Genomic DNA, 17,528 nt, shown 5'->3' on the forward strand with positions numbered 1-17,528 from the left:
CACACAGTTGCTATGTAGCCCGGCGTTGCTATAGGGACGCTGCCCTGACAACAGTTACTTTTTTTATCGGGCTAAAGTAGCCGTTACCGCTTACAAAATGTATAATTAATCAATATTCTGTCTATTCAACTGATAATTAGCCGTGTAATAAGCGGGATAATGTATAATGAGCCGGTGAATACTGGGAAAACAACTCCCTGTCTGGAGTTATTTTCCCAGTATTCACCGGCTCATTATACATTATCCCTTACATAGCGCATCAGTAGGATTGTTATTTTGGTTATGACGGATGTACGATAATTTCCCTCAAAATACGATAATTTTGAGTCTCTGGTACGATAATCCTACATTTCCCACCTGGCAACACTGCTCATGATTACATGCTGCATCACTTCTTGTGAATCGCTTGTGTATGTGAAGGCAATTTAAATCTTTGTTTGGAATGGCAGACCCCGCCACTAACAATGAAAACTAGCATAGACCGTTTCAAATTTGACAACAAACGTTCTAAAGGGGTCCGAGTGTATGTCCTGTTGGAATGTTAATGGCGTAGCTGACAGGAAGTAAACAGGACCCAAAGCAGTTGCCATAGCAAGAGAGGTAATTTTAGAATTTAAATACATTGAGTTGCTATTAATGGAAAAAAGCAGATTGAATTAGCTACAAAATGGGGTTTCATTTCATGTATATCTTAAGGGTTATAAATTAACATGACTGAAATATTAAACGGGAATTACACTCAATTTAAGAAGCCTTAATGTTTAAAGATAAATTTCCACTGGTTATATTTTGCACTTTGAGATTACTCTCCCAGTTTCTCAGACTCAAATCAAGATACAGCCTGTGACTGTTCCCCGTGTGGCAGCAGGGGTTTGAGGGCACATGAAATCCCTGAATGAACTTTTACACCCAAATGAGATTTATTTTACAGTATGTAGCTCTGAAGCGGAAAATGTTTGCATATCTTTGGAAAATTACCCCGGGTGCATTCATTTCCATCACTGCCGTGTCTTCCATTTCATTCTTGTGACACTGAATGTTGATGTTACATCATAAAATAGAAGATTGATTTTTTTACAGAGCAGCAGGTAACTGAATGGGGAAATAAAGAGTGTGTCATCTCCTTTGTTCACCATCAAGGTGCCCTTGAGTAGGGGACAGAAGTGATGAACACTTGTAATGAGGCTGTTTCTAGGCTGACAGGAGAAGTCTCTGATAATACAGAGTGACTCAACTGTATTGTTTGTAAGCCTGGGAAGCAGTTTGTTGCTGTGTACGAACTGTCCTTGAATTTTAGCACAGACTGAGGCTGTAAAGGGACCAAACTGTCCTGAACAGTACAGTAAAAAAAAAAAAAAAAAACTAAAATTCTCTTCTTTTCTAGCCCACATTTTTCAAAACACTACAGAGATGTTTTATTGTAGATCACCTGTTGACATACAACAAAGATCTTATTGGAGTGCAGGTGTGCTCCACCGCCTCTTATGTCTTTATTTCTGGCTGGCCTATTTCGGCTCAGCATGGTTACAGGGAAGAAGGTGAACATGAGATTGAGCTTCAAGTTTAATCAGCTATGTAACTGGATAATGATAATGCTGAAATGGTACTGTCAAGTGGTGCCTGATGGCTTTCTGTCTGGTCTCCGGTCGACTTTTTGATCCACAGAGCTGCTCAAGTTGGTTCTCTGTGAGCTGATGGAAGGTCACTCAGTTACAAATATTCAAACTGTGAATTAGCTTTTCTCTTCTCTACATGCCCTGCCCTCCCAGGCTTCACTTAGACAGATCTATGTACAATAAGGTGCTGTAATGCCCAATAAAGGATCAAGGAACATGCCACTTGGCTCTCCAGTGACCAAAATGTTCCTCTAGAGGAGCAGAGTCTCTAAACTGGGAGGGACAGGTTCATGGCTTTTTACATTCCACTGAATCTTAACCAGGTGGAGCAGAGGTAAGCACTGTCGCCGCAAAGCAAGAAGTTTTGGAGTTCAAACCCACTGGCTAACTTGCGCCCTTGCATGTTCTCCTAGTGTAGCCCTCTGGGTTCCACAGCGTCGTCCAACAGTCCAAAAACATGCAGAATAGGTTAACTGGGGTCTCGAAATTACTGCAGATTCGCATGTGAGCATTAATGGTTTTCTGTCTCAATGTTTCAGCCTTGTTATAATATGGTGACCTGTCCATGGCCCTTTGCAACCCTGTAAAGGATAAACAATTACAGATAATTGATGGATGAGTGTTTGCCTGGTTGAGAGGGATTAATCTGTCATTATCGTAGATAAACAAGTGCTTCCTATCCACTACTGTATTCCCCTTTTTATGCCTCAGTGCCAGTGATAGCTGTAGCCGGAGGCATTATGTTTTACGGATTGTCCGTCCATCTGTCCCATTCTTCTGAACGTGATATCTCAAGAACACCTCGAGTGAATTTCTTCATGCTTGACACAAACTTCCACTTGGACTCAAGAATAAACTGATTAGAATTTGGTGGTCAAAGTCCAAGGTCACTGTGACCTTACAAAACATATTTTTTGCCAAGTATTCCCACGCTAATTATGACAAAACTTCACACAAATGTCACACAATAACAAGATAAAATGATGAAGTGATGACATTTTATATCCAAAAGGTCAAAGGCCAGCTTCACCTGACATCATAATGTTCTGCATGAAACACTTTACTAGCCATTACTCTGCATCATATCTCAAGAACAGAGGGTGAGACATTTGGTCAGATACTGAATTGGTGGCACTAATCTTGAAACTGTGCTGACTGTAAAGATCTTCTGTGCTGCTGGGGGAAGATGTTTGACGTGTGCGAAGCATTCATGTTGTCACAGACATGGATATAAACTGTTAGAGAAACGTGACTGATGCACGGAAGCATACAGCCAGGGGCTGGTAATTCTAGTTTTCATTATTTAAGCAATATTTCAGTGATGCATTGTTGCCTCACAGCAAGAGGGTTCCTGGTTCGATCTCCAGAGTGCAGAGTTTGCATATTCTCCCTGTGTCAGCGTGGGTTTTCTCTGGATACTCTGGCTTCCTCCCACAGTCCAAAGACATGCAGGTTAGCTTAATTGGTGACCCTAAATTGACCTTAGGTGTGAATGTGAGTGTGAATGGTTGTCTGCCTCTATGTGCGATAGTCTGTTGATTTGTCCAGGGTGTACCCTGCCTGTCAGCAGCCCCCCAGCGACCCCTAACAAAATAAGCGGTTACAGAAAATGATTGAATTAATTTTTGTAATGCTTTAATTCACCAATCCATAATTTTCTAATATTTTGTTTTTGAAAAGAACTACTCTTTTGATGCTAAAAATGTCAGCTGAACATTCAAGATTATGAAATTTGTCTTTTCAACATGCTGCATATTAACAAACTTCCCACTATCAAATTGATAATAAATGGATGGTTACTTAGGTTATTATGTTTTTCTTTTTTTTTTTAAAGGACTATTTCCCCAATTAGCACCATACACCATAGCATGACGGTCCTCTAGCTGGTAGTGCAGCTGGTAGCAGGGGTCAGAGTCCATCCACCTGCCGCCCTCTGCTATAAATCCCCACCCTCCATCAGTCAGAGAAGAGCTCTTCTCTCCTGCTCTTACTCATCCAAACACAAACCCTAACTACTGACTGTAAAGAGCTAAACTTTATTGAAATAAATACATTGTTTATTTGTTTCTGAGCTGCATCTCTTCCTCCATTGTCATCGCTTTAGAACCAGGTCATGAGGACAGTTATTTCCAGGAAACTTCCAGGACATCATTCAGAAGGGATAGACCCGTAACCTTAAGTGTTAGCAGTATTTTTATTACTTGTCAGGGTATGTATGTGTTTCCATGTAGGTTTGACTGCTGATGGGTAATAGAGTAGGAGAGGTGACCAGGTCTCTCTGCAGGGACAATAGAGTTTTGGTTTAGCTTCTCGAGTTGTTCCACAGCTCTGCTGGTGAGGATTTATTTCCACTTCCTGTACATGCATCTCTTCCTGTTCTCTGGAGGATTATCTCTGTGTATAAGCTGAGCTATATAGTAGCAGAAACACTTCATCATCTGAACCACAGTGAGAACATTGTCCTCAGGTGACGTTAAGAAAACGGCCTTATGTTCGACTATTTCTGGAGTATCACACTTAGACAATAGTACACCAACACCACTGCCCTCCCACTGGACTTAAGCTGCGCTCACATTATTGCAAACAACAGCATTTGCGTGCAGCATTGTTCTGTGTGTGGTGTGTTTTATTTTTTCCTGATACCCTGTGGTGATACGCAGCGAGCTGGGTGCCAAACACTGCACCAAAAGTTCATATTCATTAAAGTGTTTACCCATGTTTGACTGACCTTTGTGAGCAGCTGTGAAAAAATTGACAAAAAGTCAGTTCAGCAGAAGGAAGAGGATGTTGGGTTATGAAAGTTGCATGTAGCTGGCAACAGAGTTATTGCACCATATTTTAAGCTACAGATGATTTACTCTAACTGACCTCCAACATTAATGCAAACATCTTCATACACTCTGATTTTATTTTATTTTTGTTCCCATTCTTGTGTATTGAAGAGAAGTACAGACGGAGGTAGAAAACCCTGAGAGAGGGAGGTGCATATAGGAGATGTGAAAGAGTCTCAGCTGGCAGAGACAGCAAGGTTTGGGGAAAACCAGCAGTGTTTCAACTTTCCAAGAGCCCTTTGTCAGTGCGAGACTGACAAGTAGCAACATGAGCAGTGTCGGTCAGCAGAGACGAGAAGAACATGTTGTGCTTCATCTGGAGCTTGTCAAGTCGCAGCTTCATCACGCTCCCCTACCTCTCATTTCCCAGCAAGAAAAGGAACCTTGACTACACGTGTAGAGCACGCACACACTCACTCCTTCACCATGCAGCATCGCCTCCACCATAACATCCACACCTGTCTCAGTCCCTAAACACAGCACAAGCCATGTATGGCCACAGAAAACAGTCCTATTTTCCCCTTAGATGTGTATCTGAGAACACAGAAGTGTTTGCATCGTCCTGATCTGTGTAAGCCATACCAGGGATGATGACTTGAAAGAAGTGTTCGCTCTTAGTATGACTCCAACAGTTGTCTTCCCTGATGTGCAGATTTATTCACAGAAACCTCTTGCTCATGTAACTCAATCATGTGGTGGAGAATAATTTTATTCAACACTCCCTTTTCTTGGTTTGAATGCCCTGAGAGGCGAGTGAGAGAAAAAAATCTGGTGATTCATTTTCTAAGTCTGATCCAAAATTTTCCTCTCCTGTGTTTTTTATTTTCAGAACAGGTGGAAAAAAAGAGTTTTGCCAAGATAATCTTTCTTAGTTACTTAAAAAAAAATCAACTGAAATGGGAGGGGGAAGAAAACTTAGGGCAGGTGAACATTTTTATTCATTTAAGGGGTCAGTTGAGGTGGTTTGGGCATCGGATCAGGATGCCTCCTGGGCGCCTCCTGTTAGAGGTGTTCCGGGCACGTCCGACTGGTAGGAGGCCCTGGGACAGACCCAGAACACACTGGTGGAACTATATCTCCTCTGTTCTGGGAATGCCTTGGGGTTCCTCAGGAGGAGCTGGAAAGCGTTGCTGGGATGAGGGAGGTCTAGGGTGCTTTGCTTGGCCTGCTGCCCCCGCGACCCGAGTGTAATGCTGCATAACTTGCCAACACTCAGTATATAACCCTTGTGTTTAGAGTGTATTGAGAAATAAAAACTCGCCTGAAAGAAAACATGAATGCTTTTAGTCCTATTAAGGTCATGGGGTTGTTGTGCACTTCAGCCTCTTGTGGCCGAAATGAGTATTACAACCACAAAAGAATTTACCTGCCAAAAAATTTGTTTAACCTGTTTTCACAGAATAAATAAAATTAAGGGACTTAGAAACATTATCCTGGCAAATCTTTTTTTACCTGTTCTTAAAGGGATACTAGCGAATTTTCAACCAGCTTTGTGTCATAACAATGGGGGTACTTACTTACTCGTCTTCATCCCCTATGGGGCAGTGAGCTCTTTCCATTGCATTCGGTTCTTAGCAGTATGTTGCGCCTCTCGCCATGACAGGTTCCAGGTTGTCTGTTGCCTGGTGGTGTCCATCTTAAGGCGACTCTTGTGATCCGGCCCTGTTCCATTCTTAGCACGTGGCCTAGCCATCTCAAAAGTCTGGAGGTTGGGAGTGGCGCTAACAACGCCACCCCATCAAAAACACACTGTTATAGAAACCACAATGATAACAATGTTGGTAGTGGGTGTAAATGACCTGTGGTAAACTTCCCTCCATCTTACCAGCTCTCCCTCCCCATCTCTTAGCTCGAATTTTTAGTTTTTCGCTGGCTCTAGTGCTCTTGGATTCTGTCATGACATTTTCTATTTCTCACCTAAAATGTCTTCAGAAACATATTTTCGTGCACTGTTTGGCTATGATATGAGAATCTGTGAATGAGAATCTTTCTACCTATTGAGCAAAAGTGAACACCACAGCCCTTTTCCTGTTTTTTTCTGGTCATGAGGCACCAATTTTTAAAGTTTAGTGTTCTTCTACTGCATAGACAGTCTAACTTTGTCTGTGCACAATTTAAGCTGCCTCGACAAAAGTTTTCCAGCAGTGAAATACTACTTTAAGTCATAAACAGAGGAGAGAAAATTAATTTCAATCAGACATAGAAAATAGATCACAAGATTTTTTTTCTTACTTGCCTCTTAGGGCTTCTATATATAGGCATACAGTAGCTGGAGAAATACATTAACATACACTCACTAAGGCATACTGTACATTGTACCAGCACATTTTACGGGGGCATCAGCTCATCTCACACAGTCTGACAGTTCAGTTCAGTGTTTACATTGAATGGCAGATTACATATTCATTCACCATGTGCATTCACACTGGATCATAGCTGTCAGCACTGCTTTATTTCCCTAATACTGTGTATCTGCTTAATAATGCAGTCGCCATATCTGTCCTATAGTCTCCTGAATCCGCTCTCAAGATGTCAGCTTTCATCATACACCTGTCAGCACTGTTGTCATGTTATCACCGCCTTCAGCCATGAAAGAGAAGCTGCTTTAATCATTTTAAACAGTGTGTCATCTGAGAGAGCGTGTTTCTATTCAAATGTATTTAGAAGGTATTCTTACCTTTGATTAAATACATCAGGGACTTTACAGGCAGCACAACAAAGCAGGCAACCAGTAATTTAGTTGCTATAATTGGACGTGCAGCCGTATACTCTTATGGACTATTTGACCTTTTTTTCTTGTCTGACTTTGTCTCTGAAATTTGAAGAGAAAAGGTCCCTGTGAAAGTAGGCCTTATTCATGCTGCTGATGCCGCTCATGTTTATGTGAATGTGTCAGTGCGTGTGAGAGGGGATGGAGAGTGAGGTTCGGTGTGTCTGATTGCATTAGTGGGTGACTTGTTTCTCATTGACGTTTCCTCTCATTTTTCTAATTGACTCTAGCTGGAGACGTTAAAGCAAGATGACAGAGGGAGCGAACAGAGTGCTAATCAAGTCAGTGAAAGTGGGAAGAAAAATCCGAGCTCTCAGTGCTCCACTCAAAATATTTGTCTTCTCCTCTTATTTTTACTTATTTCACCTCCTCCCCTCCCTGTTCACTCCTCCACCGACAGGATACTTCAATACAGGCCAGTCTTCACAAGGACCGTATTTGTCACTGACTAAATCACCTAGACGCAACTGGGTTAGAGAATGAAGGACCAGCACACAGAGCACATACAGAGTAAATGTGCACACACAAACACATACTTGCACTCTCACATTAGACAGGAACTTGAAGACAAGCCGTCCTGATTAGGCTAGACTCTGGAGAGGAAGCCACCTTCCGTTGCCACGATCCTTATTTTAGAAGCTTCAATCATGCGAGTCTTTTTCTGACACACACACACACACACACACACACATCTAAATTTTCTCCTCTACCCTCACTTCTGTGTATCTGGCTCACAGTAAACAACAGCTTGATCATTAGCATCGTTAGCACTTTCTCTCTTGTGTTGTTTTGGCCCCTTTGTCAGAACTTGGGCTGCTGGCTTCATTCTTCTGCTCCTTCATCTTGTGCTCATTGTCTTGTCCTTCTTATTTATGTAGATTATTTTGTGTTTATTTTCTATTTTTGCGTTTCCCTTACAGTGCAAAACTCTTTGTGAGCTTATTAAAATACTTTCTGTGCCATTTTCTTTGCCAAGTAAATTGATGTATACCCTCAAATGTGAGGCTGTTGCTGCCCAGAGCCCTGTGTAGATTTTTTTCAATAGCATCAGTGTTTAATTTAAGTGCTGTGTCGGTCTTTTAACAGTGTTGTGTGATCTCTGTGTGTCCTCAGGATGTAACAGCATCATCAGTGGTGTCCTGCAGCCAGGACAAGGAAGGTCTCCCAGAGAAGAATCGTGCCAGTCCTGTTCAATCTGAGAGGGATGCACTGCTAGTCGGTAAGCTGTCTAACTGTCCATCTCCATGGCAACACTACATTTACAATACAGCGATCCAATTTTCTCATGGTATTTAAAATTTTAAACCCCGCATGGACATTTATCTTAAACGGACAGTTCACCCTAAAGTCAAAAATACAAGTTTTTCCTCTTACCTGTAGTGCTATTTATCAATTTGGGTGTGAGTTGCTGAGTGTTGGAGATATCGACCATAGAGATATCTGCCTTCTCTCTAATGTAATGGAACTAGATGGCACTCGGCTTGTGGTGCTCAAAGCGCCAGAAAGTACATTTGAAAAACTCATTCAATAGATAGTTAACAATATAAAGCTTATCTGCTGATCATCAACATGTTCATATTTTCATTTCAAGCATGTTAGCATGCTGAGGTTAGCATTTAGCTCAAAGCACCACAATATTAAAACGGTACAGTGTCATAAGCCCTTTTTACACAGACCCAAACAACAGCAGCATAATGCCGCTTCAGTGTGTGATTATACACTGTATCGCAGCTTTGCGGAATCAAAAGAGGCTTGATGGGCATGACATAACACAACAGCATCGGCCTCTAGTGTGACATAAAACATACATGTCAGCAGCAACTTCTAAATAACAACAATGGCATTAACGGGTCAATAACAATCATTTACCGTCCATGTTATGTTGTGCCTGATCTTGTCCTCTGCCCGGAGAGTAAGGAGCTCACAAATCTTGTCTTCCCAATTTGCTGACATTTACAGCTGCTGTTCTTCTTTGAGTAAACCGCTAAGTGCTATTAGCTTCTTTTTATATCTCCCGGTGATGGGTCGCACGCATGACATGTCGTCAAAACATCATATCCATGATGACCCATGATCCCATCTTGCATATTGTTGTCCTGTTTATACAGAGACTGTTTCAGTGCTGGTACTACCTCCCGTGGTAGCTTGAAGGCGAGTCCCCTCTTTCCCCCCATTCTGCAATCGTACCTTGGGTATAGAACAGGGTGCCGGCATGACAGTGTGATATTCCTGCCTTAAACAAGCAGTGTAAGAGGGGCAAAAGAGCTGCAAACCTGACCTACAAGACCTGTGTGACAGTATATTAGGTCTTATGTTTCATCTTCTTATATTCAGCTTTGGGTATTTTATTGTTTCCTGTATGATGATGGCATTCTGACATTATTAATTGTTCTTTAATACTTGAATTAGCGTTAAATTGAGCTAAAAAACAATGGGAACATCTTCTAATATAAAGAGTTCCAACCCCATTGCCAACAATTACGGCCTCAGAAATGATGCTCTCAGCAGAAATTTAACATTATTAGTTCCACAAAGGGAGTACAGACTACATAGCTGTTCAAATATGTTTTTTCTCTTTTCCTATTGTCCATCACTTGTACAACATAACCACAACATGCAGTGCCAATGCCACCTCTACAGCAGATGGGTTTCTCTGATTTGCTTCAGTCGCTTTGACGTAATAACTATGCATAATTACACAGCCATTAGAGCGAGAGCGGAGGAAGATATGAAGAGAGAAAAAGACCACTTTACTCATTAGATTACATAACACAATGTGACTTTATGATAATGCGAACTATGGCCAACATCCATCTCCCTCGTGTGTAATAAACTACATTATTTATAGAAGTAAACAAAGCCTCGTCCTATTTTGCTGCTTGTTTTCCGGCATGCTGAATTTTCACATGTTAATTGTCAAGGACATCCGTTGGCTCAAAGCATGAAAGATGAAACTTCCTGCGTCTTGTTAGGGAGTGAAAAGAAAATGCAAATTGTGCTTGAGTTTACCAAATAATAGCACTCTCTGTATCAGTCTGTTTGGTTCTACTGTTCCTCTGGCGCCAGGAATACCTGCGTCTACTATCTCATAGCAGCTAGTTAGGCAGTCAGTGGTGCTTGTCCTCTGCTCATGCCCACTCTGGCTGTTTGCTGAGGCAGAGTTTGGCCATAGTAAAAGAACCTGGCACCTTCTTATGTCAGAATCACTCCTCTTGACGTCTTGTTTGATGCTGAGTTGAAGTGAACACCGGCGGGTAAAAAAAGGGACACTCAGCTCCTAAAGGAAAATGTTTCATCAGGAAACAAAGGGTTGAATCTCTTTGCCTTTTCTCTCCCTCCACACAGTGAATGTAGATGAACATGGCTGCGTAATCTTTGAACTATTCCCTTCATGGAAAATGGGAAGCAGAACTATCAAGATAAAAGTGTTTTTGTTTATTGTTGAGCTGTAAAGGCCTTTCTAGAGTGGGTTGTGTTTTTCCATAAGAAAGAAACACTTAGTGTGCTTCTGAAAACGCCATTAAAACTGTCTGTCAAAGAATAATTCTGCTTTATCACAACTCGGGTTTTACTGTTTTGTAGGTCATCATTTTTGCATAATTACATCATTTTTCTCACCAAGTTAACAGGGTCAAAGCTTGGATTTAAGAAACACTGAGGTCAGAAGCCCTAATTCTCCCAGCTGAACCCCAACCTGAGAACCAAACCCAACCAAATGCTATAAAATGTTCTTAGTATTAAAAGAAAATACAAAATATGACAATTTATTTATTTGTTTAACTGTTCAGTTACATTTGATTTTCCTACTTCATAGTCTAAACACTCCTTTAAAGGCTCTAAAGTCTTTTGTACTCTGTCAGGTAGTGAGGAAATATCCCTTTCATTTCAATTTATCTAGTTTTTGGCAGAAAACATTAAAAATTTAAAGCCCGCCTCCACTCAGAAGTGTGTTTTTCCTCTATTTTCTGTCCCCTAAAATGTCTGACCTTCACTACACTGAACTGTATCTGTGTAAAGTTTGTTACTAGAGAGGTATTTCACATGTCTTTGCTGCAGGAGGTGATATCCGTGCACTTCCCTATAAACTGAGATTGAAACGTGCACTGGGCAGCTAGAATGGGAATGTAACTAATGCGAAAGCCAATCAGGTCATGAGGAAAATGATTTGATTCGGCTAAAAGCTGAATAATGATGATATAACTTTGTAAGATATTATAAGCTATTTTTGTCTGCGCTGCCATTTTACTCATCACTCCCTGTCAAAGCCCCAATGACATATGATTTTTGACTTAAGAACATCATCAGTGCGCAAGATAACCACTTCAGATTTACCTTTTTTGGCATTCAGCAGTACTGGTAATTCGTGTGTTATTTAGTCAGTTACCACAATAAAACAAAGAGCATAAAAAAAGTTTTTTCTTTATTACTCTGTCTTAGTCATTTTCTAAATCATATCAAGGCTTATTTTTGTGTTTATAAGACAGAGATACTTGAACCAAAACATACATGATTTGTTCATAGATCTCGTCAGTTATGTACTATGTTAGCCAAAACTGCAGCAGTAAGACACAAGTTGTAATAAATCAGGAACTGTCCCTCAAGTTTGTCTTGTTATTCCTTATAGAAAGTCTAGCTCTCCTATAGCACGCATATTGTGCCTGTGGAGCAGATGCTCACACATATTGTGTCCTTAAACACATGGAGTGGTACTAGAGAAAGATGAAGAGAAACCTACACGCTGCTCACCTTCAGTCCTCTGTATTGAGTCACATTTTAAACAATGCAAACAAAGCCCATACATTCCTGCAGCCAACTGAATGTCAGGATCAGAGTTATCACGACTAAATTATCTTTTGAACTTCCTCTAAATGATTTAGATTATCTTTTTTAAAACCATTTCTAAATGATGTAAAATCTACTACAACATGAAGTCTTACTTATGAATATATATTTTACCCTTTTAACTCACCTGATACAGAAACAGATTGTTGACAGTGATAGAACACTTGTATACACCTACGAATGCAACAGTGCCTTGCTTATAAATCTTAACAATGACGGTGAACAGTCTGACCCAACAGTGGGACCATGAGGTCTCAGGCACGTAGCTTTAATACAGACAGGATTAGCCAGAAACTTTCAACCATACACACACAAAATGCTAACAACATAAAGTATTTCAAATTACTAACAACATGTGTTTACATGTTTACCGAGCTTTGTGGACGATAACTACCTTAAACAGGGCGAATAGGATGGGAAAGGGTTGAAGAGAAACCCATACGTTGTTCTCGCGTCACTAATCTGTATTGAGGAAGAAGAGTGCGATACCCCCACTGGAGCTCTAAGCTCTAATGAACCTACACAGACAAAGATCTTCACCACCTATCTGTCTTCCTTTCTTTGTGTTACTGGCTGCATATCCTTAACAGTGGCCGAAAATGAAATCATATGTCCTGAAATACCATAATAACTGAGGCAAGAAAGAAATGAGCTTTTCTCCAAATTAAATATTTCTGTTTGAAAATGAGTGTTTCTCGTCTGTCATAAACACATTGAGGTCAGATCATCTGGAGACCCACCACCCAAATCTCAGCTGGTGTCTTCTATCGGCCTCATGGCGCTCTAACGATGAGCTGAGGTGCGGGATTATCTCTCTCCTGGCCCTATCAGAGAGCGGAGAGCAGATGGTTTGGTTCGAGTTTGTGGAGAGTTTCAGTAGCACGCGGCTTTGATGAGAGATAACGGCATCAAAGCCGTCATCAAACACTCCCTCTAATCTGGAGCCACAATATACAAGAGGCTCTTAACAGTACTGGGAGTCTGACAAAAGCCACTCGATGCATCCTCGCTTGTTTATCAGTCAGGCTAGAGGAGGGAGAATAATGCAAACTGATTTCTTGAGTATCCTACCGTGATTTAAAGTCATGTTTGAGAGGCGACACAAACTGAAAGGCTGGAGCTTTGTGACAAGTTATGTCTCACCATTTTGACATTTTAATTAACATGTCTGCGTGACCTATTTGTTCTACCTCAGGGATCATTTCAACCTTCCTGCACGTCCACCCGTTTGGAGCCAGCATTGAGTACATCTGTTCCTACCTGCAGCGTTTGGACACCAAGGTAACACACACAGACACACACACACATACTGTATCCTAGACATAGTGACACAGATTAAATTTCCCTGCAGGGCTGACATATGGGCCTGCTGTATGCCAGGGTCCTGCTGTGCCATTTTAGTCTCCTGGCACGCAAACAAGCCTGAAGTGCCGGCGAGAGCCATCAGTTACTCTGAGATTTTTTAACCCTTTATGTATCTCAGCAAAGAGGCACAGGCACATCACTTTACAGCTGCACTGCTTCACACTCATGCACCTGTCCCTACCAGTGTGTAAACAAATAGGCTACTGGCTAAAAACACAGAGGTGTACTTAGGTTTAAATTGAATACTCACAAGTTTAACGAAGCTTCCCCTTTCATCATTTTTCACCATGTCAGTCATGGAGTGTGTAATAAATCTTGACTGATGTTCCACAGGTGTTATTTTTACCTCATGATGTGAGACTGAGGTGCTGACATTTGGGACCATATCAAAAAGACATGCAAATGGCTAAAGTGGCTTTTTGTTAATAGCTTTCTCATTTCTAAAATAAATTTAAAACATTTTTATTTATTTTTTTAATCTAGACTTCCTCACACTGCAGGCACAATCTCCTTTTTTAAAAACCCAGTCACCAGAAAAAAAATGTTGGCATTGTAAGTTGCACATGTAGCCAGTATATTGAAACTTTACGTTTTAACAATGCTGTGGTTAATGTACGATTAGGTTCAGGCACTAAAACTACTTGGTTATGGTTAGGAAAAGATCATGATTTGGCTTCAAATTCTCGGTGTCAGGGGCTCAGCCCCAATAGAAGAGCAGCAATGTTTCCGTAAAAATCAATCTCTTTTTGTGACACTATCTCTGCTGATAAAACAGCAACAGGTTTCCCAAAAACACCCACATTTGGAGCCTAAAAAGCTGCTGGGAACATGGCAATGACTGGTTAAATCACAGCTTGTTTGTTTGTTGGTCTTAAACCTTGGTCTGCAGCTTGGCTGGTGATACAGTATCCCCAACTCATGGTGATAAAGTCAGCTCAAATACAACGTTACTTTAAAAATGTATTTCAAATGTTCAAAGGTAACATATTCATGGTTTATAGCAGTGGTTCACGGTGCAAAAGTGGGTCGCGGGCTCATTCTTAATGGGCTGCAAGTTACTCGCTATTGTGTCAAGTTTATGAAAAACACACTTTCTTTTAAGGACAATGAATTTACGGCACGGAGCTTTTATTTTATAGTGCTGTTTCCTGCTGTAGAGTGAGTGACTAACGGACAGCTACTTGACAGAGATGGCAGACTAGCTGGACGACATGTCCAAACGCAAGTATGATGCTGAATGTATTAAACTGTGTGGACCTTGAACTAATGACTAAGGAGAAATCTGAACCCCAGGGTTGGACCAGTTGGGAACCACTCGTTTACAGAAACATGCAATGCCAACATTTCCTTCTAGTGACTGAGCTGTTTTTAAATATGTGACACTAAAGGGCTCTGTGAGTTTTTATGGCCTGTTTTTTGTCAATAGTGTTTTTTTCTATGGACTCATCAGACCAACATTCATCTGAACCCATTCGGCCTTGAGTTTGTCAAGGAAATTATGCAAAATGCTGCGATTCTGACTGTATTCTGTGTTTTTTCACTAAACACCTGTTTTATTTGCTCTACTGATTTCCACCCAAAACATTAATAGTTACGCTGTTTCTCAGTTTAGACTCTTCTTCTTTTTTTGAAGGTAAAATCGAAATACAAATGATGTATTATTTTGAGATTAATTTATTTACATGGTTAAAATATTATGTTATTTTGTTGGCAGCTGAACTTATTGACATATGTATGGGGCAGTAGAAAACAGTAGAATAGACAATTTCTAATATCAGGTATAAACACACTAACCTGATCTCGTTCCCAGGGCGTCAAATACAGCAGTTTGGTCAGAGGCTGTTGACTTCCAATTCCGACTCACAAGGCACCCTTTGGCGTCTGTATGAGACATACCAGGCTTTCCAACAAACTTAAATGTAAAACCATTTATGGCAATGATGTAGTATCAAGAATAAGAAAGTCTGAGTACTGTGGGAGGAAGGGGTGTGGGATGAGTAATACAAACACAGGACTTTCACCTAGGAGACCACAGTGACTTTTGTGACAATTGAGTTGAGTTGAGTTGCACATAGACTTACTCATTAACTTACTTACATAAGAGGAGTTAGTAACAAACGTAGTTATCTTAAGTTTTGGTGACGCGACCTACATTCCTATGAACATGGAATTTTATTTTGAGAAGACACTATGCATATGATGAGTGGAAATTGTTAAGCCGTTCCTGAGTGTCCAAAATTGATGCTAAGGAGGTACCAAGGGTGTCATAGTTTGAAGCGTTGGGGCCACTGACCGTGCTGCTGTATTTGATGAGTTGGAAATGAGAATGTCTTTACTGCATTCACTGCAGGTGTAATCAGAATACAGTTACAAACACAGGTATTTTTGTGATATGAACAGATAGAAGCTTTGTGTTAGTTACACAGTCACAGCAGGAGTTGCCTGAAGTGGGCAGCTGAGTAAACCCACAGCTGTTGATGCAGCAGGTTTATCCCACCAGGGTTTTTCTCCTGATGCAGGACGAAGCCCCGCTGACCTTCCCGATGGTCAAAATCTTGTTTGTCTCAACCTTTTAGGCCTCAGCTGCTCCTGCCTTGTTAAAAGCAAGAACCTCAATATATAGAATTTTTTGTCTTTGCTCCGTTAGAGCCTCTCTGTTTCTGTCTGTTGCCGTTATCACTTTCTAATTTTATCACACATCCCCACTTGCACAACTTATTGATGAATATATTCATGTTCTGCGTCCGTCTGCTGCTGCCTGCCGCTGCCAGTTTAGGCTGTTAGTCAGCCTGATTTCTGTGAACAAGTCGACACGTTTGAGCTGATTCCTGGTTTATAACCGAGCTGAGCTTCGTCGTCACCATCCTTCCAAGACCGTTCTTGATTTCCAAATGTGCTCTCATTATCTCCTGCCGTTCATCTCGCTGCATCTGACTGGCACCTTTATGACGAGAGCATCCAGTTGATATAATGTTAAAGTGTTTTTGTTTCTCTTGATTTAACACTAATAAAGGTTATTGGTTTCTCACCAGGCGCTCATCCAACAACGCGTAATATTAAAAACAGTCAGTGTCATTCTGTTGGATCTGATTGCTCTCCTGCCATCTTATAGCTTTCACAAACAAATTAAAGGGATGTAAAATACAAGGACTGGTGAAGGCTTGCTCAGTCTGTAATAGAGTGTAGTGGTCTGTCTGTTATTTAACTGATTAACAGATGAACTGATTAAAATGTAGTCTTCACAATGTCAGAATATAGTGGAGAATGCCCATGGCTATTTCTCAGAGCCCAAGGAAATGTCTTCATGTTGCTTATTTTGTTCAAACAGCAGTCCACAACTCTATTATATTTTATTTACAATCATATAAAACAGAGAAAACCAGAAAATCCTCACATTGAAAGATCTGTAACCAACAAGTGTTTGTTATTTTTGTTTTATAACTGCATTCACGGCAGGTGAAAATCTTGTTTGAGGCTGAATTTCTCACCATGCTGCAGTGGAGAGGTGTACTTCAGGGTGTGTCAGTACACTATGACATCACTGTTGGGTGTGGTTACAGGTGCAACACGCTTAAAACTTAAAAACAATCAAACACTCAAATTCAGCGTGGTGTTAAATTACTTTTTCGGACGACCATCTCAGCACTTCAGTTTGGAAAATTAGCATATATCTTAAAAATGTTGGGGATTAATATTTTAGTAATAGATCCTAAACATATACTGTATATAATTAGAAAGATGGCAACTCGTTCTTTGACAGGTTAGAAGGAGAAGAACATGTCAGTCTTCATTAATGGTTTAACAATTTGGGGAATATGCTTATTAAAGAGAGTTAGATGAGAAAATCAATGCTGATGGGCGCCCCGTGAAACTGCTTTGAATATCACCCTTGCCAAAAGCATTAAAGAACTCTACATCCTCTGTTCCTCTCCTTAGAGACAGGACATTGGATTTTGGTGCTCCTCTACCTCCTTCATGTATCTTTAGCCTGTTTCCCACTAGACAAAACCCCCCAACAAAACCAACAAATTTCTGTCTTTTGTATTTAATGGGAAAGGTTACAATTGGCATTCACTCCCAAGACAAATGATTCTGCAGTAGTCA

At 40.8% G+C, this 17,528-nt stretch overlaps 1 protein-coding gene across 2 annotated transcripts in view; it reads left to right on the forward strand.

Moving 5' to 3' along the window:
• LOC126388712 (ecto-NOX disulfide-thiol exchanger 2-like) overlaps positions 1-17,528 on the forward strand; it is a 264,071-nt gene that overhangs the window by 242,940 nt on the left and 3,603 nt on the right. Inside the window, exons 12-14 of one of the 2 annotated variants that reach the window (XM_050041965.1) lie at positions 7,448-7,498; positions 8,331-8,436; positions 13,255-13,340. In XM_050041965.1, coding sequence (XP_049897922.1) covers positions 7,448-7,498; positions 8,331-8,436; positions 13,255-13,340 — 243 coding nt within the window. The remainder of the gene's footprint in view (positions 1-7,447; positions 7,499-8,330; positions 8,437-13,254; positions 13,341-17,528) is intronic. The other variant, XM_050041966.1, reaches the window with a different exon arrangement.

The sequence above is a fragment of the Epinephelus moara genome, chromosome 4, assembly GCF_006386435.1.
Source record: "Epinephelus moara isolate mb chromosome 4, YSFRI_EMoa_1.0, whole genome shotgun sequence".
In the NCBI taxonomy this organism is placed as follows: Eukaryota; Metazoa; Chordata; class Actinopteri; order Perciformes; family Serranidae; genus Epinephelus; species Epinephelus moara.